Source organism: Lolium perenne, chromosome 4 (genome assembly GCF_019359855.2).
Source record: "Lolium perenne isolate Kyuss_39 chromosome 4, Kyuss_2.0, whole genome shotgun sequence".
In the NCBI taxonomy this organism is placed as follows: domain Eukaryota; kingdom Viridiplantae; phylum Streptophyta; class Magnoliopsida; order Poales; family Poaceae; genus Lolium; species Lolium perenne.
The window spans coordinates 186,707,428-186,728,825 of NC_067247.2; the positions used below are offsets into that span (position 1 = coordinate 186,707,428).

The 21,398-nt window shown below is 42.0% G+C and overlaps 1 protein-coding gene and 3 long non-coding RNA genes across 6 annotated transcripts; 3 read left to right on the forward strand and 1 right to left on the reverse strand.

Annotated features, from left to right (window-relative positions):
* Positions 1-5,603: 5,603 nt before the first annotated feature.
* On the forward strand, positions 5,604-6,413 carry LOC127295401 (uncharacterized). Its single transcript, XR_011756641.1, has 2 exons — positions 5,604-6,013; positions 6,204-6,413. It is a non-coding gene; the product is annotated as an uncharacterized lncRNA (long non-coding RNA).
* A 5,701-nt stretch (positions 6,414-12,114) lies between these two features.
* Positions 12,115-16,803, reverse strand: LOC127295398 (uncharacterized). 3 transcript variants are annotated; one of them, XR_007847770.1, is made up of 4 exons: positions 16,619-16,803; positions 15,883-16,020; positions 15,733-15,798; positions 12,115-12,446 (listed from the first exon to the last, which is right to left on the reverse strand). It is a non-coding gene; the product is annotated as an uncharacterized lncRNA (long non-coding RNA). The 3 variants fall into 3 exon arrangements; XR_007847769.1 differs by having other exon boundaries at positions 15,883-16,496; XR_007847768.1 differs by having other exon boundaries at positions 15,883-16,803.
* On the forward strand, positions 13,291-15,450 carry LOC127295399 (uncharacterized). The gene is made up of 4 exons (XR_007847771.2): positions 13,291-13,590; positions 13,958-14,028; positions 14,124-14,207; positions 15,202-15,450. It is a non-coding gene; the product is annotated as an uncharacterized lncRNA (long non-coding RNA).
* A 749-nt stretch (positions 16,804-17,552) lies between the features above and the next one.
* Positions 17,553-19,186, forward strand: LOC127295397 (uncharacterized). Its single transcript, XM_051325334.2, has 4 exons — positions 17,553-17,599; positions 17,701-18,502; positions 18,583-18,690; positions 18,758-19,186. Exons 2-4 carry the CDS (start codon positions 17,765-17,767, stop codon positions 18,935-18,937), a joined length of 1,026 nt encoding a protein of 341 aa, XP_051181294.1. The 5' UTR covers positions 17,553-17,599; positions 17,701-17,764; the 3' UTR covers positions 18,938-19,186.
* The last annotated feature ends 2,212 nt before the right edge of the window (positions 19,187-21,398 follow it).

Sequence of the window (21,398 nt, forward strand, 5' to 3'; positions counted from 1 at the left end):
ATTCCTGTAGAATCGGGCTGGATTTAGAGATCTGTCGATCCGCTGTTCAGATTTCTAAAAAGTTTAGATTCGATTTTCCATAAAAAATATATTTTTAAGCACCAGATTAATTTACATGTGCTAAGAAAAATAAAAACAGATAATATTAATATGAACGTATGAGATTAAAAAAATTACGTACAATATTATACATGTACAAAAGTAAATTGATAGCACGTAAACCTAGATGGATACATACATTCTTTAGGAATAAGAGTACGTGACATACTCGGCAGGTCGGTTTCTTGCCAGAATTTTTTGACATTTTTAAAATTGTTTTTTAATTATTTTGTATAATGGGAGCATTTGCTCCTATGAGCCAAAACGCCACCTCCGTGTAGTTTACATAATTAAAATCCTGCCTCTGAATAACTGATCCTTTGGTTGGTTCAGATACTTGTCCATAGATTTAGTACCATTTTACTGCTGGAAAATCTGGTCTGTTCATTACCATGCCCCACTTTATTTATATTTTAAGAAGTTCTCATTCGTATTGGCACTTAGCACACCATGACTTACTTTTTAGTATATTTGTGCCTTTGTGCCTTTGTGCCATGTATGCTGTTGAAATAATTACTTTTTACTCTATTCAAACTTAGTTGTATGATACTTTCTTAGCTATGTTTTTGTTTGCTTCTGGTAACCGACTGTCCTTTTTCATCTTCAGGTTTATACTTCTAAAATGAACTTGAGTGATTTGGTTGATTTGGAAGATTATGTCTCCAGATTGGATACAATCACTGTTGCTGATGTGAGTGCCTTCCCTTCATCAGACTGTTAATATTCTTGAAATCTACCATGAAATTTATATTATCCATCTTAATCTAATACAAACCCAATGTCTATTGATATTTTTGCATAAATATATGCAGTAACATATAAGGAGTAAGCCTGCTACTTTTCACTATGCATGTAGTTTAATCTATTGTGCCTTAATGCACAAATCAAGAGTATGCGAAGAAATGTTGAGCAAGAGGAAGCTTATGTTGGAGCTACAATGTTGTTAAGTTCTGTAAGTTAGCTTGCTGGGATCGTGTGAGTTGGCACTGGATTGTGAATGTGATTGTTGGGATAGTACAGTTCTGTAAGTGCTTGATTGTTATATAGGTGCTGGAATTGTATGCATTGGATTGTGATTAAAGTTTATTGTTGGACTTAACTACACGGCGGCGCCGCATAATTTTGTTTCCGTGCGGCGGCTTGCTATTGTGGGTCTTTCACGTGGGCCTATCCGCTGTTCCACCCGAGCGCGCATGACTGACTAGGTTAAAAAAATACTACTGCCAGTTATCTCTGACATGCTACGATAGTTTTCCATCGACACGTGGAAAAAAAAAAGAACAGGCTACCGGTAAAGCTACTTAGCTACATTTTTTCTGGAATCTTGCCTATGAGTGTTGCCACTTGATACGCCCTCGGAAAAAAGAAGGAGAAATGTACGATAATTGCTAAATTAATTGGGAATGGTTGCAAAATAAAATTCACTTGGTTGCCGCTTTAAAGTAATTAAACTGCCAAATTAAACTCATACACATAAACTTGGCAACTACCCCAAATTAATCTGGCAGTTAAGAAGCAGTTGGAGTACGTACAGGAGTAGTACTACTAATCTGGCAATTAGCACTAATTAATCCGGAAGTTACTTAGTCTACGCGCAGGTCGGACACCTCCTCTTACGCTGGTAGTGCTAGGGACGGACGCCTGAGCTCGTCGGCGGCGTCATTGAGCTAGGGAAGGGCGCCGCCTCCATGCGCCCATCGCCGGGGACACCACCCTAGGGACGACACCTCTTCCTCGTGAGCACGCCGCAGACCTCGTCGGCCACGGCCTCCTCCTCGACCTCCAAGTGAGCACGCTGTAGATGCTCGCCGGCGACGACCTCCTCGGGCTAGCAGAGGAACACCTCCCCTTCCCCGCGAGCGTACGCATCAGATTCTCGCCGGAGAAGGATCGCCCACGCTAGCAGAGGCTTCTCCCCCTCGCAAGCACACCGCAGACAGGGCCGGCCCTGACCCATGGCCAACATGGGCGACCGCCTAGGGCCCAGGCCAGGAGGGGGCCCAAAATTGCATCTTCCCTTTTACTATGGGCTGAAGAAAAAAAGCATATTTGACCGTCCCAGCAAATGCAATCACGCAAGCGATCGATCCAATCGGTCCATCGTGTCGGGAGCAGTTCCACAGCTACATGACCGAGGCAGCGAGTGATTCCCTACAAAAAACTAGACGAGGAATCGACTGTTGGTCTATCTCTTGAACGCCTCGCCTCGTCACCACAACGCCTGATTCCGTCATCCTCATAGTCATAGGCTGTGTTGCTCCCTGCTCCATCGCCTCGCCGATCAGCAGCTACTACCTCCGGGAATATAAATCTAACACATAATTTTAGGTTGCGAATTAACCAATATAACATGAATTATACAATACAAAAAAATATGGGATGTGGGACAATACGAAATGCGAACGTGAATAAAAGAAAGCGAGATAACCAATTTATTGAATTGCAAAGAGGTTTTTATATACGTATTTGAGGTAATAAGTTAGTGTAATTAAGTTTTTATTTGAGGTAATCAAACAAGTAGGAAATACTTGTTATATTTTTCTAACCCCTTTTTCATTTCTATCGTAATATCATATTGCTTAAGTAAAATTAATTATACACATTTAGATTAAGAATGTGTGCATATATTTTATCTCTATTTTTCACAAGCGAAAATAGACAAATATATATACTACCTCCATCCTAAGGCTTAAGGCCTATTTTTCTTAGAAAGTTAAACTGGACAAACTATGTCAAGTTTGATCAAGTTTTTATCAAAAATCATTAACATGCAAAATACAAAATAAATATTATTAGATAGATAATGAAATACATTTTCATGTGTTATCTACAAAATATCATATTTGTTGATAGATTATTCTGAGAATTTGGTTAAACTTTAATTGCTTTGACTTTTCTAAAAAAATATAAGCCTTAAGCATTGGGATGAAGGTAGTATATATTTATATAACTAGTTATGGGTACATATATACTACCTTCAGTCTCTTTAAATTGACTCAAATTTAGTTTAATTTTATACAAAATCGAAAAGTGCTTTTAGCACACGAGCTCCAGTGCTCTCGCTCAGTTAAAAAAATTGAAAAATGTTTTTACAATTTATTAAAAATTATGAAAATAATTCTGTAGATTACCAATGATACATCCCACAATCATGGAAAATCCCAATCCAAAATGCTTTTTATTTTGACCTGGACAAAAATAACAAATTCTGATATGTTTTGGAGATTTGAAAATGACTACTCAGATCTACAATTTTGTCATTTTTGTGTAGCTCAAAATATTAAGTATTTGAAATTGATTTTTTGCCCGTTTGTGGGATACATCATTGACTATGTGTGGATTTTTTTCCAGAATGTTTTACAACTCAAAACTATTATTTTTAATTTTTTTTTAAAAAACGAGATCACTGGTGCCCATGTGCACCAAATCTCTATCCATACAAAATTCAAATCAATTAAATAAGATCGGAGGGAACACTAGCTTTAAGGGGCCTTTTTGTCAACTTCGCCCAAGGGCCTTGAAAAATATAGGGCCGGCCCTGACCGCAGATGCTCGCCCGCGACGGCCTCCGCCGCGATGGCAGAGAGACACCTCCTCCTCGCGTGTGTGGCTTCATGCGCCCCTCTGCGCGCGCCTCCACCTCCCCGAGGTCGCGCCTCCCATGGTGAGAGAGAGAGAGGATTGTGTGGTGGGGAGGAATTCACGGGGATAAGATAAAGTGGGTGCGGGTGGGGTTGCTGGTTCATGATGCAAAAGAGAACCAGTTTGTATAGGGGCACGATGACGTTTCACTAATCGCGAAGTACCGCCGCACGCAGAGCACAACCGTGCGGCGCTTCTCTGTATATTTTCCCTTTATTGTTTACTAATTCTTGTTGTAAATGTTGAAATTGCATGAGTTGGGTTGTGAATTATAGTCCAGTCCTAAATACAGTCTCGTAATTGAAAGGACACGGTCGTAAATAGTGACTATAAATGAAATCCGAGGCATTTATTTTGTGTCTCAATTTGAAAATAGACGCACTACATAAAATTGCCTCAAATAGTTATGGCAGTCATCTAATTAAAGTGGCGGCAAAAAAATTGCAGGCATTATTAAAAGTACCAACAAAAGAATTACAGGCAGTTTTAGAAGTGTGAAGTGCCGGTAAAAAGATTTCGTGGCATTTTACAAAAATGCCGGCAAAAAAATATCGTGGCATTTTTCAAACGTGCCGCAAAGATTCTGTGACATCTTTCAAAAGTGCCGGCAAAATGATTATGTGGCATCTTTCAAAAATGCCGGCAATACTAACTAGCGGCATTTCTGAAAGTGCCTGAAAATATAACTGACGGCATCTATTATATACTAAAAGCAAAAAAACGGATGTTTAAAATAGATACACGAGGTTAATCCACATCATTAGAATTATTTCAGCTATTAGATCTGTAATTTAATGGTCAAGATTTAAAGATTTTACGTAACATGTACCAACACATATTTTGTGAACCTACATGACATGTCATGGTTGACACGTACATGCACCATTCCTGTAAAGAAGAAAATCTATCTACCAATAGTCACGTGGAAATCAATTAGCATACGCTAGCTAGAGTTGTTGTGAAACAATATTTAATTAGAATAGAAAGCTAAAGTGCAAAGGAATAATATAGGCAGGATCGGCTATAGAATGATGCCGGGTGCGGTTAGAATAGTTTTATTAACACACGTAGGATGATAAAATTGTATCGATCCGATTACATCTGCCAGATCATGTCACATACACGTTAAAACAGAAGCCGTGCAAAATAAGGATGTGTACATGCCATAAATGAAGACCGAAGTTATTTAGATGCATCTCTTGAATTGTACGTGCCAAATACATATAAAAAAAGAGACGTGCAATTGGTTTCACGGATTAACACAGAGGCCTATTCAAAGTTTGATCCATAGCCCAAAAGAAAAGAAAAACAATGAAGTACGATGCACTCAGTTTGAATTGTGACTACAACCAAATAAAAAAAACATAATTCCTCTGTTCATAAGAACATGTTAAAGATTTCTATATATTCGGATATACCTATACACCAAAATGTGTCTAGATATATAAAATTTGGACAAATTTGAGACATCAATCAAGCTTGATCGTGTAGAATCGGGCTGGATTTAGAGATCTGTCGATCCGCTGTTCGGATTTCTAAAAAGTTTAGATTCGATTTTCCAGAAAAAAATATACTTTTAAGCACCAGATTAATTTACATGTGCTAAGAAAAATATAAACAGATAATATTAATATGAACGTATGAGATTAAAAAAATTACGTACAATATTATACATGTACAAAAGTAAATTGATAGCACGTAAACCTAGATGGATACATACATTCTTTAGGAATAAGAGTACGTGACATACTCGGCAGGTCGGTTTCTTGCCAGAATTTTTTGACATTTTTAAAATTGTTTTTTAATTATTTTGTATAATGAGAGCATTTGCTCCTATGAGCCAAAACGCCACCTCCGTGTAGTTTACATAATTAAAATCCTGCCTCTGAATAACTGATCCTTTGGTTGGTTCAGATACTTGTCCATAGATTTAGTACCATTTTACTGCTGGAAAATCTGGTCTGTTCATTACCATGCTCCACTTTTTTTATGTTTTAAGAAGTTCTCATTCGTATTGGCACTTAGCACACCATGACTTACTTTTTAGTATATTTGTGCCTTTGTGCCTTTGTGCCATGTATGCTGTTGAAACAATTACTTTTTACTCTATTCAAACTTAGTTGTATGATACTTTCTTAGCTATGTTTTTGTTTGCTTCTGGTAACCGACTGTCCTTTTTCATCTTCAGGTTTATACTTCTAAAATGAACTTGAGTGACGAGGTTGATTTGGAAGAATATGTCTCCAGATTGGATACAATCAGTGTTGCTGATGTGAGTGCCTTCCCTTCATCAGACTGTTAATATTCTTGAAATCTACCATGAAATTTATATTATCCATCTTAATCTAATACAAACCCAATGTCTATTGATATTTTTGCATAAATATATGCAGTAACATATAAGGAGTAAGCCTGCTACTTTTCACTATGCATGTAGTTTAATCTATTGTGCCTTAATGCAGAAATCAAGAGTATGCGAAGAAATGTTGAGCAAGAGGAAGCTTATGTTGGAGCTACAATGTTGTTAAGTTCTGTAAGTTAGCTTGCTGGGATCGTGTGAGTTGGCACTGGATTGTGAATGTGATTGTTGGGATAGTACAGTTCTGTAAGTGCTTGATTGTTATATAGGTGCTGGAATTGTATGCATTGGATTGTGATTAAAGTTTATTGTTGGACTTAACTACACGGCGGCGCCGCATAATTTCGTTTCCGTGCGGCGGCTTGCTATTGTGGGTCTTTCACGTGGGCCTGTCCGCTGTTCCACCCGAGCGTGCATGACTGACTAGGTTAAAAAATACTACTGCCAGTTATCTCTGACATGCTACGATAGTTTTCCATCGACAAGTGAAAAAAAAAAGAACAGGCTACCGGTAAAGCTACTTAGCTACATTTTTTCTGGAATCTTGCCTATGAGTGTTGCCACTTGATACGCCCTAGGAAAAAAGAAGGAGAAATGTACAATAATTGCTAAATTAATTGGGAATGGTTGCAAAATAAAATTCACTTGGTTGCCGCTTTAAAGTAATTAAACTGCCAAATTAAACTCATACACATAAACTTGGCAACTACCCCAAATTAATCTGGCAGTTAAGAAGCAGTTGGAGTACGTACAGGAGTAGTACTACTAATCTGGCAATTAGCACTAATTAATCCGGAAGTTACTCAGTCTACGCGCAGGTCGGACACCTCCTCTTAAGCTGGTAGTGGTAGGGACGGACGCCTGAGCTCGTCGGCGGCGTCATTGAGCTAGGGAAGGGCGCCGCCTCCATGCGCCCATCGCCGGGGACACCACCCTAGGGACGACACCTCTTCCTCGCGAGCACGCCGCAGACCTCGTCGGCCACGGCCTCCTGCTCGACCTCCAAGTGAGCACGCTGTAGATGCTCGCCGGCGACGACCTCCTCGGGCTAGCAGAGGAACACCTCCCCTTCCCCGCGAGCGTACGCATCAGATTCTCGCCGGAGAAGGATCGCCCACGCTAGCAGAGGCTTCTCCTCCTCGCAAGCACACCGCAGATGCTCGCCCGCGACGGCCTCCGCCGCAATGGCAGAGAGACACCTCCTCCTCACGTGTGTGGCTTCATGCGCCTCTCTGCGCACGCCTCCACCTCCCCGAGGTCGCGCCTCCCATGGTGAGAGAGAGAGAGGATTGTGTGGTGGGGAGGAATTCACGGGGATAAGATAAAGTGGGTGCGGGTGGGGTTGCTGGTTCATGATGCAAAAGAGAACCAGTTTGTATAGGGGCACGATGACGTTTCACTAATCGCGAAGTACCGCCGCACGCAGAGCACAACCGTGCGGCGCTTCTCTGTATATTTTCCCTTTATTGTTTACTAATTCTTGTTGTAAATGTTGAAATTGCATGAGTTGGGTTGTGAATTATAGTTCAGTCCTAAATACAGTCTCGTAATTGAAAGGAGACGGTCCTAAATAGTGACTATAAATGAAACCCGAGGCATTTATTTTGTGTCTCAATTTGAAAATAGACGCACTACATAAAATTGCCTCAAATAGTTATGGCAGTCATCTAATTAAAGTGGCGGCAAAAAAATTCCAGGCATTATTAAAAGTACCAACAAAAGAATTACAGGCAGTTTTAGAAGTGTGAAGTGCCGGTAAAAAGATTTCGTGGCATTTTACAAAAATGCCGGCAAAAAAATATCGTGGCATTTTTCAAACGTGCCGCAAAGATTCTGTGACATCTTTCAAAAGTGCCGGCAAAATGATTATGTGGCATCTTTCAAAAATGCCGGCAATACTAACTAGCGGCATTTCTGAAAGTGCCTGAAAATATAACTGACGGCATCTATTATATACTAAAAGCAAAAAACGGATGTTTAAAATAGATACATGAGGTTAATCCACATCATTAGAATTATTTCAGCTATTAGATCTGTAATTTAATGGTCAAGATTTAAAGATTTTACGTAACATGTATCAACACATATTTTGTGAACCTACATGACATGTCATGGTTGACACGTACATGCACCATTCATGTAAAGAAGAAAATCTATCTACCAATAGTCACATGGAAATCAATTAGCATACGCTAGCTAGAGTTGTTGTGAAACAATATTTAATTAGAATAGAAAGCTAAAGTGCAAAGGAATAATATAGGCAGGACCGGCTATAGAATGATGCCGGGTGCGGTTAGGATAGTTTTATTGACACACGTAGGATGATAAAATTGTATCGATCCGATTACATCTGCCGGATCATGTCACGTACACGTTAAAACAGAAGACGTGCAAAATAAGGATGTGTACATGCCATAAATGAAGACCGAAGTTATTTAGATGCATCTCTTGAATTGTACGTGCCAAATACATATAAAAAAAAGACGTGCAATTGGTTTCACAAATTAACACAGAGGCCTATTCAAAGTTTGATCCATAGCCCAAAAGAAAAGAAAAACAATGAAGTACGATGCACTCAGTTTGAATTGTGACTACAACCAAATAAAAAAAACATAATTCCTCTGTTCATAAGAACATGTTAAAGATTTCTATATATTCGGATATACCTATACACCAAAACGTGTCTAGATATATAAAATTTGGACAAATTTGAGACATCAATCAAGCTTGATCGTGTAGAATCGGGCTGGATTTAGAGATCTGTCGATCCGCTGTTCAGATTTCTAAAAAGTTTAGATTCGATTTTCCATAAAAAATATATTTTTAAGCACCAGATTAATTTACATGTGCTAAGAAAAATATAAACAGATAATATTAATATGAACGTATGAGATTAAAAAAATTACGTACAATATTATACATGTACAAAAGTAAATTGATAGCACGTAAACCTAGATGGATACATACATTCTTTAGGAATAAGAGTACGTGACATACTCGGCAGGTCGGTTTCTTGCCAAATTTTGATCCCTAGAATAATTGCACCGGTCTTGTACGAGAATGGACCTAGCCGGCTACATGTAGTTAAAAAAACATGTAAAAAGATATCGATGTTTCAAAAATATTATTCCTAAGATATTTGCTTTATCCAAGAGTTGGCGATTTCTTGCCACTATACCCAAATGACCTTAACGGATCAATTTCTATAGGCGAGTCTCGAACTCTCGGACCGAAACATTCTAATTTGCCGATGAAGAAATCTGTCTTGAAGAGGTTTCTAAATTTTCAAAAAATGTAACCATGGATATATAAATTGGCTATCAATTTATAGAAATATATAAGTTAAGCTTAGGTTGTTTCGTACTTCTATTTGAGTTTATTAGTTTCAATTTAAGATAATATTCGTATACAAAACAATTCGCCAATTGGGACTTCGTGTACGTGTTCATATTTAGATTATACCATATTTTAGAAGAGTCTAATGTATTTTAAATGGGTATAAAAAATGAGTCGAAGAAAATTCCACACAGAGCAATAAAATTTTCTCATTAATTAGTTATCCTAGGTATCAAAAAGGGATAAGTTATTTTCTATTAATTACATCATGAACAAATTACTTTACTACTCTATTTAGAAAATCATTACACGTTAAAGATGATACATATAATATACTTATTTTTCACCCAAACATTACAATGATGCCCTCACATTTGCGAGGGCCACCTTGCTAGTTTTTCTAAAAGTGACAGCAAAGAGCTATCTCAACCGAATCAAATGCAACACTTTTTCGTGCCTCTAAAAACTATTACCAACACTTTTGGTAGAATTAACGGCACTTTTAGGCGCCGGTAATCTACGTATGTGACGTACTGACAACTGTACAAGTCGATGATAATCTAATGGTACGTAATAATAGTCTGTAGCTCATCAGTGGACGGGATGTGATTTTCGTGTTCGTGACGCTACTATGTGTTCTATTCAACGTGTAGGTGGGCCCATGCATGCAAAGTGTCAAGGACGATCCTTGTGTGTCGGTAGAAGTTGCATCTCTTGACCTTTCAACGTCATTAACATGTTTTTGTGCGACCAACTCACTTCTTCACGCGTTGAGTTGCGGCAGCCGAAAGTTAACTACTACTGTACTATCATTCGCAAAAAAAGAAAAAAAAACTACTACTGTACTATAAGAATTTCTCATCTGAAAGTAGCTATATGCATGGCGGCTATTCTGGCATGTGTACGTACGTGATCTATAGTCGCACTTGAATGGATCAAATGATTCCGAGATATGGATAGGTCGACGCCCTCCGTAGCCCGGCACTCCGGAACTTCAAGGCCCAGCCGGTCAGCATCATCGATCAACTTCGCTTTCCCGTCTCTCAAGTTTCACTCAACTTATTGTGTTTTAATACTGTCTCCTTTCCCCATATGGAAGCTACCTACCTAGCTGCTCCCTGGTCAGCCCTGGCTTGTAATTAACCTTGTTTATTTTTTTAAAAAAATTCTGCATATCTATTAATAATCATCAACAACAATATAATGTCTTTGAACCACCTATCGATGACTATATACTAGTGCGAGCCGAAAGAGCACCACCGTTCTGTCCAGTCCATCACCAGAGCTGGATCAACCTTGTGGTAGTAGACAGATTGGAAGTTGCGTGCTAAGGTCTCAAAAGACCGACGCATCAGAGCAACAACCATCACCAATGATGAAAAACGTAGATCGGTAAATACTGACCTGAAACCACACCGACAAACACGAAAACCGGCCATATCCTAGGAGATCTGCCAGGTACATGACCACACGCCCTTCGCATGCGCTAGAAGCACCACCGAAAGAGGTGCATGGAGAGGAGGGAGTCGAGCGACTCGGGCCAGCTCGAGTTGAAATACTACAAACAGAGATAGGAAAACGTTTCGGCGTGCGGCAGTACTAATGTAATTTGCAGGAGAAATAGGGGTATTTTGTGGTACCGATTCGGGTGTACTGTTGAGAAGCTTGGGAAGTTGCACTCCGGACGCTTATCCATGCTGCCAAATTTGCACTGTAATCTCCGATTGCGGTGGGGAGAAGCTAGTCATAAGCAAACACTTCTTTTGGGCTTCTCCGGTGGGGAACCAGCAAGCCACTCTAGAAGCCCAAAAGAAGGGGGGCTTATTCTAACTTCAGGATGTAGCCGCCGCCTCACCAGCCTGGAGAAGACAGTCAAAAACAACCTAAATACGGAACGGAAACCCTACCACCGGCGAGGGGTCGTGGTCCGCCGCACTTGCAAGGCCCCAATGCCACGAAATGCGAAGCAAACCAGCGGTGTCGACGACTAGGGAGAGGTGTGTGTGTGGGGAGGGGGGGGGGGGGGGCTAGATGATTTTTACCTTCGCCGCCTCCCTATGTCTTCTAGCCTCGGTACCGGTCCGACCTTCACTTGGTAAATCTTGTTGAGTTCGTGTCTATGGTAGAAATAACGTGTGATTCTCCCTCCGCTCCAAAAATATGTCATAGATTTGTCTAAATTTGGGATATATCTATGTACCAAATAGTATAACGATACATTGAAATTTAGACCAATTTTAGTATATGTTCAAATTTAGACAAATCTCGGACATTCTTTTTGAGACTGAGAGAGAACGTGGCCGGTGCACACATCTGGTTAATTAAAAAAGTCAGCGCTAGCTGTAATTTGACCCCTTCGATGATGGGGATTTAACTTTGTACAATAGAATATTTGACCCCTTCGAGGATGGGGATTTATTGTACAACAGAATATGTTTCCTGACCAGGTGGTGTGTCTACATAGTAGGTCAGAATGTCTGACTAAATCACATATACTACCTTACATACACCACCTTTTGTATCCATTGTTTTGACTATTTTCCTTTGTGCCCGCCGCTATGTCAGAGAAAGTACGATAGCAATCTATCCAATTGTAAGACGCATACTCGGTAAAAATCATGGCAGTTCCTTTTTCGCCTGTTGAATTTCTTGAAATGCTGTGATTAATATATATCGTGTTTCCACGAAGAAGTTTTAGTACTAGTAGTCATCACATCAAAAAACAAAAGTACTATCTGTATTTGTTACACAAGATTTGTTTAAACCAATCGGTTGAAACACTGACTATTCATCGAGAGCGGAACATTCCGAGAAAACCACAATTTATTACACAAGATAACATGAATAATGATGTTCTCAAATTTGTAAGTCAAAGGCAGCAATGTTTGAAACTTGTCCACCGCCACAGAATTCTCTTACTCTCATGGTCTCTCGGTCAAATTAGTTAGCTAGCTACCTAACCGGCCGGTTATAACCTATCGAACGTACTACAAGACATCTCCTTTTTACCCTGCAAACAAAACATGAGACAACTGTCAAAACTCAAAATGACCAAGGTTTCAATTTTACTTTTCGTGTTGCATACTTCCAGAGAATCGACGGTTTATGTACGTTTTCAAAACAGGTGTCCTAGGAAATTATAAACGACTAGATTTTAGTCTCTTTGAACAGATGACCCGTGAGGTGTTCGACATTTTACTGCCTCGCATGGATCCCAGCCACTAGGGCTTCCTTAACGGCAATGCCGCCTCCCTATCGGCCACCCAGATCCCGTCTACCGCCGACGTCGGCTGGTGCTAAAGCGAGATGAGCGTGGGGTGGCTTCTTGGACGTTGATGCCACAACATCCCCATCTCCCGTGCGGACGTTGTGTACCGCGGCCGACGCCGGTTGGCGCCTCAACGAGATCTAGCGCAGTGAGGGGGGGATGGGGCAGTGCTGTCGTGGTGGTGGCAGTGTTCTCCTATGCCCACCCTGCGCGTCTCTATGAGCCTTGAGCTTCACAGTCAACATTTTACTATGAACGGTTCTAGGATTTGGTGCTACCTTGGGCGCACGACGTTGCTACCAGCAGAGGCCGGCTTTGCTACCATGGGCGTATGATGTTGGCGGAGGGGTGGACTTGCTTCCAACGGAGGCTGGTTTTTCTACCTTAGGTGTTCAACATTGGTACCAGAGGAGGGTGGTTTTTGCAAGAGGTGAAGGCCAGCTTTGCTACCTTAAGCGTCTAGCGTTGATATCGGCGGTTATGGGCATTGCTGCTTTGGGTGGATGGAGTTGCCGCAACCTTGGGCAATGATGCTGCGGGCTCTAGGTGAAGTCTCGTTCTATAAATTCGTAAGATAGATTTTTTTGGCATAAAGGTAAGAAATTGATATTTTTTTTGTACCTGTAAATGCAAGTGTTGTGTCTATTTGAGTTTGGGAAGTTTGCCTAGAATAGATGGAACATTGGGTCTACATTGTTTTACCTACTCGAGTTTGAGTATGCAGTCCTGCTGACAGTCAACGTTGCTTCTGTAATGCTCCTTCCTATTTGTAATTGTTAAGGCTTCTATTTCTTACGTAGGCAATGTTAATTATATTTTCTCATCTACCACATGGAAAGGGGAGCTGAAAGATTGGACTACCACATCCTGAAGTCACTCATTTCAGGTGAGGACATGCAATCTATGATTTTTTGCCATTATGTTGTGTTTTATTTGGCATCTCTAACTGTACACTACTTGGGGTTTTGAGCCCAAATATGTTTCGGTTTTTTATACATATATATAGTCCATTGTGGCCAAGAGAGAGAAGTTTGGACTTTGACTCATCTGTTACTTATCTACTATATTGGATGGAAGACCTACTACTAGAACAGTGGCATTATGTTCTTTTGCAAGTCAGAAAATGTGGTAAACAAATTGAAGCTCTGTTGGGCCATGTAATTGTCTGCAATTCTGTATGATACCCACGTTTGTTCATAGTTATATGTTCTCGGTATGCTTTTTCTTCATGGTTTACTCTACTCTTGTGCCAGGCAATTCCATCCCTCGCCTAGGATCTGAAGTAACCACCGGAACCATCTGACATGTCTTCATCGAATAAGAGGTGACATCTCTTCTTGTTTGAGAAAACCAGTTTTTGTGCGCATGGTATACCCTGCTCAGCACCAGCTTGAACTAAGTTCATTTAACTGCTCTCAGAATCAGGCATCCATCAGAAAAAGTTTTGTTGGATCCACAGTACAAGAAGAAAAACTAACCTTCTTCGTGTTGTAGTGATATCAGGTAAATAGTTAACCTACACCATATGGTCCAGCCTAATTCCAATTCTGCGTACGAGTATTGTGTTTTCGATTATGAGTTGGCCATCGGTGTTACTCCCGTGTCATTCGCATGCTCTGGACTATGAAGGTCCTGGTGTTACATGTTGTGCTCTTGTAAATTTGAGCTAGCTTTATTTCTTCCTCCATGCCATTACTCTGCTTGCAATTTTTCACTTTCATTTGTAATTGTTATACAACCTCAAATCTGAAGCAAATCTACCAGTGGGCGGTTGGCCATGGTTTCTGTTCGTGTGTCTCTCCTTTTTGTGTATGAACATATTTTAGCTGAGCCAGCAAAGTCTTTCATGGATACATTACTTGTGAACAGTTAGCTATTTGTCTTGTGGAAATCGATCCTTTGGATTTATGCTTATGTACTAAGGTAAAATAATGCAGGCAGTTTTCCAGTAAAATAATGACTTAGTATTTTAGGTGATATTTTAAGAACAAATAATAAGGTTCAATGTATCATTCAAGTTATATATAGTTTCTGCTATTTGGCTCGGGTGTCTTAAAATTGTACCATTACCCACTCAAACGTTATGTTGTCGTTGTGAGTGGCACTTTATAGTAGTGAATAATGTAAGAAAAGAGATCATGTACTGCTTGCATCCACAATTGAGCTTTCTTAATAATCTGGTATCTGGTCTCTTATGTTTTAAGCCATTATTGTCAGCTAATTATTTTGAGAGATAAAAGTTATTATTTTGGTCCTACTAAGCACCACATTATTTCTCTGGATGTCATCCACATGAATATAATGTGCTTGATTTTAATAATACTATGGGTTTTCTTTTCGGTAATTCGTCAAGCGAAACAATGTTTTATTCTTTTATTTCTAATTTCATCAAAATGTTTTCAAAAATATTATATAATTATGTGCTCTGATTTTTGGCAGGCTGTTCCCACAAGAACGCTGACACTGGTCATCTAAATTTCTTTTAATTATTTTGCAGCTTGGAGAAGCATGAAATGATGCTATCAAGCACTCCTTTTTAGTTTGGCCTTTCTGTCGTCATTGTGCAGATCATTTAACGTGGAGAAGAACAAAAGTAATGATAAAGGTTAAGTTTGTCCTTTAGTGGAGAGCACTTTAGAAACATACTTGAGAACTACTATATTCCTACATCATACTATAGTATCATTGTATTTATGAATTCTCAGCTGAATATGTGATTAGTTTGATGTTACACTCATTTATGACTTGTTCAATTTTCTATAAAATACATATATGTGGTTGGAATTCCTTTGGCAAGGGACTTCTTCCTGAACTGCATAATCTGGCAAGTTCTACTTATGTCAATCAATAATAAATAAATGTATTGGTTCTTGCTGGTACTTCCAAATATTCTTTGAATTCATTTGACATGTTTCTTGAAACATTGGTATTGATTAGGCCTTGCTATTTCACATATTTTTTCAAACTGATGAACATGGCGATGTGATACCTTCAAGGAAAGTACTCTGATTTAGGCTTTCAGTAATACCTTTGTTGCACACTGTCGCGGCAAAAGTCCCAGCAAGTTGATCATCATCTGAATTCGGTGTGACACCTTCAAGGAAAGTACACCGATTTAGGATTAAAATCATGTATACTTATATTTTAAATCTTAATGGACAAATGTGACATAGCATACCTCGATTATTATAAGAGCAGCAAACTTCAAAGCCTGGCAGCTAGCCATTGCACCACTGACCTGCTCCATTGTTCTGATTAGACCGTAGTCTGGTCAAACATATCTTAATCACCTTTTTTTAAGAAGAAAGTACTTCATCTGTAAATTCAACAAAACAATTGATAAGAAAGGCATCAGATCCTACAAAGATAGAATGAACATACAAGAGATATATACATGACTTACATGTATTAAAAATAAGCCCTAATGTCAAATATGTGTAGGCAAACAGGGCAAGGACACAGCCCCAGCCTACTAGTGAAATTCAGATCCCGGGCAAATTTTCTTTTGTATCTATTGTACGAGGAGGATCTTATATTATATGGTGCTTCTATTGGTTTTCCTATTAGACCTATGATTACCTGCATGTTTCTAATTTGATGAATTAGATCCAGTAATGGCATGAGAAGGTTTCAGTTGTCACTGCATTTCATGACTACCATTTAAAATGATGCGTTCATGCCATGTTAGGCGAATCATAGTTTGTGCAACAAAAGAAGACATACAGAAGTACAGAATTAATAATTAGAGATAAAAGAGTGGGAACTATCACAAACTAAATATGTTCCTGGAACCTGCAAAAGATTAAAAAACAATTACTCACTGAGGAAACCAGTAAATTTGTTGTTCGGTTGTGAGCTTTGAATATAAACCAGATTTCAGTTCTAAGACTCATGGAGAAGATAATTTCAGTTACCAAATAAGGTGGAGAGGGCGTCGGCGATCTACTCCGAGAGGCCTGCGACACGGCCAACCTGCAGGAGCAGGGCGTCCTCGCCGGCATCAGTCGGCCCTTATTCTGATTTATCTGCATGTACCGGAGGAGGAGGAGGCCGGCTCTGTGGAGCCCTCCGATGATGGCTGCGGCTGTTGATTCGGTGGGAGGAAACCGCATCAGCGGTCCCTATTCTTTTCTCGTAGCGTCAGTTTGGTCCCTATTCTTCAAAACGGAACATCGAGGTCCTAAATCTTTTTTAGTTGCTTCACCGCAGGTCCTAAACCGATGTGACGAGCGCTGATCGGTGCCACGTCGGACGTGGGGTCCACGCGGATAACGATCAGAGATGTAATTTTGCAAGTAGCCCCCCAGGTTCGCTCCTGTATCCATCCAGCATCGTACCCATCCAGCGAATCGGTCGCGACCAAACGTTCTCTCCCGCGACTCGCGATTCTGGAGGCGACCTGGCGGCGGCGTTGCTACTCCGGTGATGACCGGAGGCGGTGGAGCTGCTGCGGACGCGGCTGGCGTGGAGAACGCGAGGAACGAGCCCGCGAGCAAGGGGCCGAAGCGCCGGCGACCAAACGATCCTCCTGCCCGCTACGGTGAGTAAACCCTAACCCTAAATCCCCAATTCGTGCAGCCACATCACGGCAGTAGATTTGTAGGTCGAATTGGCGACATAATATGACGATTGGCCTACTATTTAGGTCCGCTTGAGGAGGAATTCACAGTAGAGATCAATTACAGCGGGTTTTTTTGCGGATTTGGGGATGCAAAGAGCTATGTCGATGGCAAGCAAGCAAAATTTGATGGATGTGAAGCAGATACTTGGTCACCTCTGTGGTTGACAGATTTCATGGAGCAGCTAGGTTATCGTGATCGAGACAAGTATACTTGCATATGTGAATTGCCTAAATGTGACTTGCTGCTGAACAACATATGTGAAGTGTTCAACAGGTTAGTAAATGTGAAATTACTTGCATTTACTTGTTCAACATTAGCTGTAGCAGACCAGTTTAGATACTCACTACTTGCTCTGAAATTTATTGCAATTATAGGTACATACTTGATGCTAGAGAACTACCAATAATTACTAGCCTGAAGAAGATCAAAGATCAGGTTATGCTTAGGTATTTTAGCAAGAGGAAGGAACTAGAAGAAATGTGTGGCAACATTTGTCCCAAAATTAGGAAAAAGCTGGCCAAAAACATTGACTTTGCAACCAATTATGAAGCTCTTCCGTCTTTGGAAAATCTTTTCAAAGTAAAGGGTTTGCGTGGTGAATATGAGGTGCGCATAGACAAAATGGAGTGCACATGTAGGGCCTGGCAGCTATCAGGAATCCCCTGTAGACATGCTTGTGCAGCTTTTAGGCATGAAAGGATAAAGCCGGAATCAGCAGTCCACAAGTGCTACAGCTTAGATGCATTCAGAGCAGCTTATGGTGGGGCCATAATGCCATGCGGTGATCCCAAAATGTGGAAGAAAATGAATGGTCCTGAAATGAGGCCACCTAAATTTGACAAACAAATTGGTAGGCCTAGTAAAAAGAGAAGGAAAAGTCCACTAGAGGAGGAAGGTGGCACAAGGCTTAGCAGGCATGGCATAATTGGCCACTGTGGTGTGTGCAATGAGCCTGGCCACACCAAAAGGAAGTGCCCAGAACTTGGTAGAGCTGCAGGACAACAAGCAGCCGCACCACATGAAGCACCACCAGCTGCAGCAAAATATGCACCACAGGAAGAACCACCAGCTGCAGCACAATATGCACCACAGGAAGCACCACAACATGCACCAGCTACAGCACAACATGCACAACCTCCAATGAAAATGCCAGTGAAAAGAAAGAGTAGTGCCAAGGTACATTACATGAGTACACCAGATGGCTTGATCTGTCCTTACATGATTACTATATCTCACATTTCTGTGATTTGTTTCAGAAAAAGATAGTACACCAGATGGCTACAAGTGCAACAGCTAGTATTGTGGAATCTGCAATGAGTTACAGTGTCACGTCATCTAGTGTGATTCATGTTCTACAGGAACAAGTGAGTCAATTGTTTGGTATTAAATTTATCTTTTCTTACTGAATTCTCATGTACACTTGGTTTGCAGGCAATAGCAACACAACAATCTCAAACTGCACCACCAGGTCCTCTACCCGAGAGTCAATTCATTGCCAGCTGCAGAGATGAGCTCCCACCTCCAAGACCACCTACCAAAACACTTGGTTTAAAGAAGAAAAACAAGCAGCAAGTGTCAAAGAAGAAAGAGAACCAAGTCCCAGATGTTTAGTTGAGGGAATGCTAGTTCATATTTTGGAGATGTTTTATCTGTATATTTTGGATAACTTGCGTTCATATTTTGGCTTGGTTTGACAGAAACCTGATGCTCATGTGTAGCTCTGGTTTCAATCAAACCGTCTAAGTGCAAACTTGTTTACAGTGCACTTGTGCTGGCAGTTGTTTATTTTGGCTGAAACAAGACGATATTGTAAACTCTCGAGTCGATCTCGATCTATTAAGTTATTATCTTGTGTTGTAACGATCTCGAGTTGATGTCAAGTGGTGCATATTTGAATTCGGATAAAACATCATTTAAATTTGGACTGGAGCCGTACTCAGATAAAACATTCATTTGAATTCGGATACAAAATATTTACTTCATTCTGTGGCGTGAGAGCTTACAGAGCTGGGAGAAGAGCTAAGGGCTGAGAAATAAGAAGCTGACAACTTGTAGGGGTTCATTTGCATATTTCCTATCAGCCAGCCGCGGGAAAACGCCCGCGTAACGACCAACGTCCGACGTGTCACCGGTCAACGCGGGTCAGACCGATTTAGGACCTGCGGTGAAGCATCTAAATAAGATTAGGACCTCGATGTTCCGTTTTAAAGAATAGGGACCAAACTGACGATGCGGGAAAAGAACTAGGACCGCTGATGCGGTTTCCTCATTCGGTGGAGATGAGTCATGCGCCTCCGCGTCCGCCGATGTCAATGCCTAGCGTTGGGTCCCCCGCGAGCATGCTAAGCTCGAGCGCTCACATGGGCACTTCAGCGACCAGATTCAACGAGGACGAGCGGAGAAGAGCAGGGCCATGTGAGTCTCCCGCCGACGATGGGGACGAAGGGGAGGGATGGACTGATGTGGTCGGGAGAGGCAGCGGCGGGGAGAGACAGAGAGCTGCCAACCTGTGAGCGGTGGGGAGGAGACTGGAGAGAGAGCTACAGAGCGTGGCTTGTCCGATTTTTTCCTCTTTCTTTTGTGAACTGGGTCATGTCCGATTCGGGTGTGTATGAGAAACTTACAAACTGGTTAGTAAGGGCATATTCAGCGGAGCAACACAAATGAACGCTCTGCCCGTGACCGGAAATGCGTCTGGCACCATCTCCAGCGGAGCGACGCAAAGTGATCGGGCCGTCCGCGGAGACGCAAACCTGGCCCAAATATGCGCCTGGGATGCGTCTCTGGTGGACGCTTGGCGAACGCGGAAAGTGTCCGCTCGCGTCTGGCGGACGTTTCGTCGGGCCTGCCTAGCAGTGACGCAGCGTCGATGCGTCTTCTCCGCCAGTACTGGCAGCGACGCGTCGCTTCGACAGTCTGCGGCCGCGAAATATGGCAATGCCTCGCGTGGCGCGCGACCGTCGCCTACCTCTGCGCACGTAGTAATGGCGATGCCACGCGTGGCGCGGCCGTCGCCCTGCCGCCGACCTATATATACAGGGGCGCGAGCATCTCATCTCCTCCCCACTAAACCCTAGCCGCCGCTGCCGTAGCGCCGCTTCCTCTCAGCCTCCAGCAGATCCACCATGAGCAGCGTCGGACGCGGCCAGGCTGCCGCGCCTCCACCTCCACCTTCACCTCCCACTCCACCTCCTCCGGCCTCGAGCTCCTCCGAGGAGTTCGACTCCGAAGACAGCACCGACCTCCTCCACGCGGTCAGGGACGCCGCGGCCCTGGCTGAAGCGGAGAAGGAAGCACAGGAGGAGCTGGCGGGCCACGCGGCGTTGGACGCCGAGCTGGAATAGCGCAGCTGGCGGTCGCCGCTGCAGCAGAGGACTCCGACTCGGAGATATCTTGGTCCTCCGATGACTCTGATGCGCCTACGCTGGAGGAGAGGGCGGCGGAGCAGAGGGCCATCATCGAGTCTTTCGAGACGCTCAAGGACGACGCCGCCAACGCGAGGCTGGAGCAGACACTGAGTCAGGACGCGGCGGCGCACCGAGCCATAGCGGTCGTGCAGGAGGCGGCAGAGAAGCATGCGACGGAGCGATGCAACGACGGTGCCGGCCCGTCAGGAAGCAAGTAGTCTAGGCCTATAGATCTACTTTGTATAGTTTTTATGCATTTTTATGTACTACTTTGAAAGTTTTTAGCTATGTTGCAATTCAAAAAATGGGCGCCCCGGTGAGAGCACACCCAGACGCAAACGGACGCGCGGACAAAATATGTCCGCGGAGCGACCGAAACGGACGCTCGCGACCACTTTTGGGGGTCCGAAATGCGTCGCGCCGCTGGAGATGCCCTAAGGATGCAGCACACACTCTCTAACTGCGATGTAGTTAGCACTCAGTATGTCCTTGTAATGGAATCCAACCGTGTTTCTTTCAAGCATATAAACATGCATACAAAAGTCTGCCATGTAACTTAATCATCCTTGAAAAAAGGAAAAACATATTAACTAAATATGATGAGTGAATTTCACTTTTTACCCCGTAGTTCTGCATTTGCGACACTAATTACCCCATTGAATACA

What these genes read in the sequence shown, in the direction of transcription:
- LOC127295397 (XM_051325334.2), top strand. Translation starts at nt 17,765, where the DNA reads ATGCTTAGGTATTTTAGCAAGAGGAAGGAACTAGAAGAAATGTGTGGC. An exon ending in AAAGAAAGAGTAGTGCCAAG is followed by an intron (nt 18,503 to 18,582) that starts GTACATTACATG and finishes GATTTGTTTCAG; the next exon opens with AAAAAGATAGTACACCAGAT. An exon ending in TTCATGTTCTACAGGAACAA is followed by an intron (nt 18,691 to 18,757) that starts GTGAGTCAATTG and finishes CTTGGTTTGCAG; the next exon opens with GCAATAGCAACACAACAATC.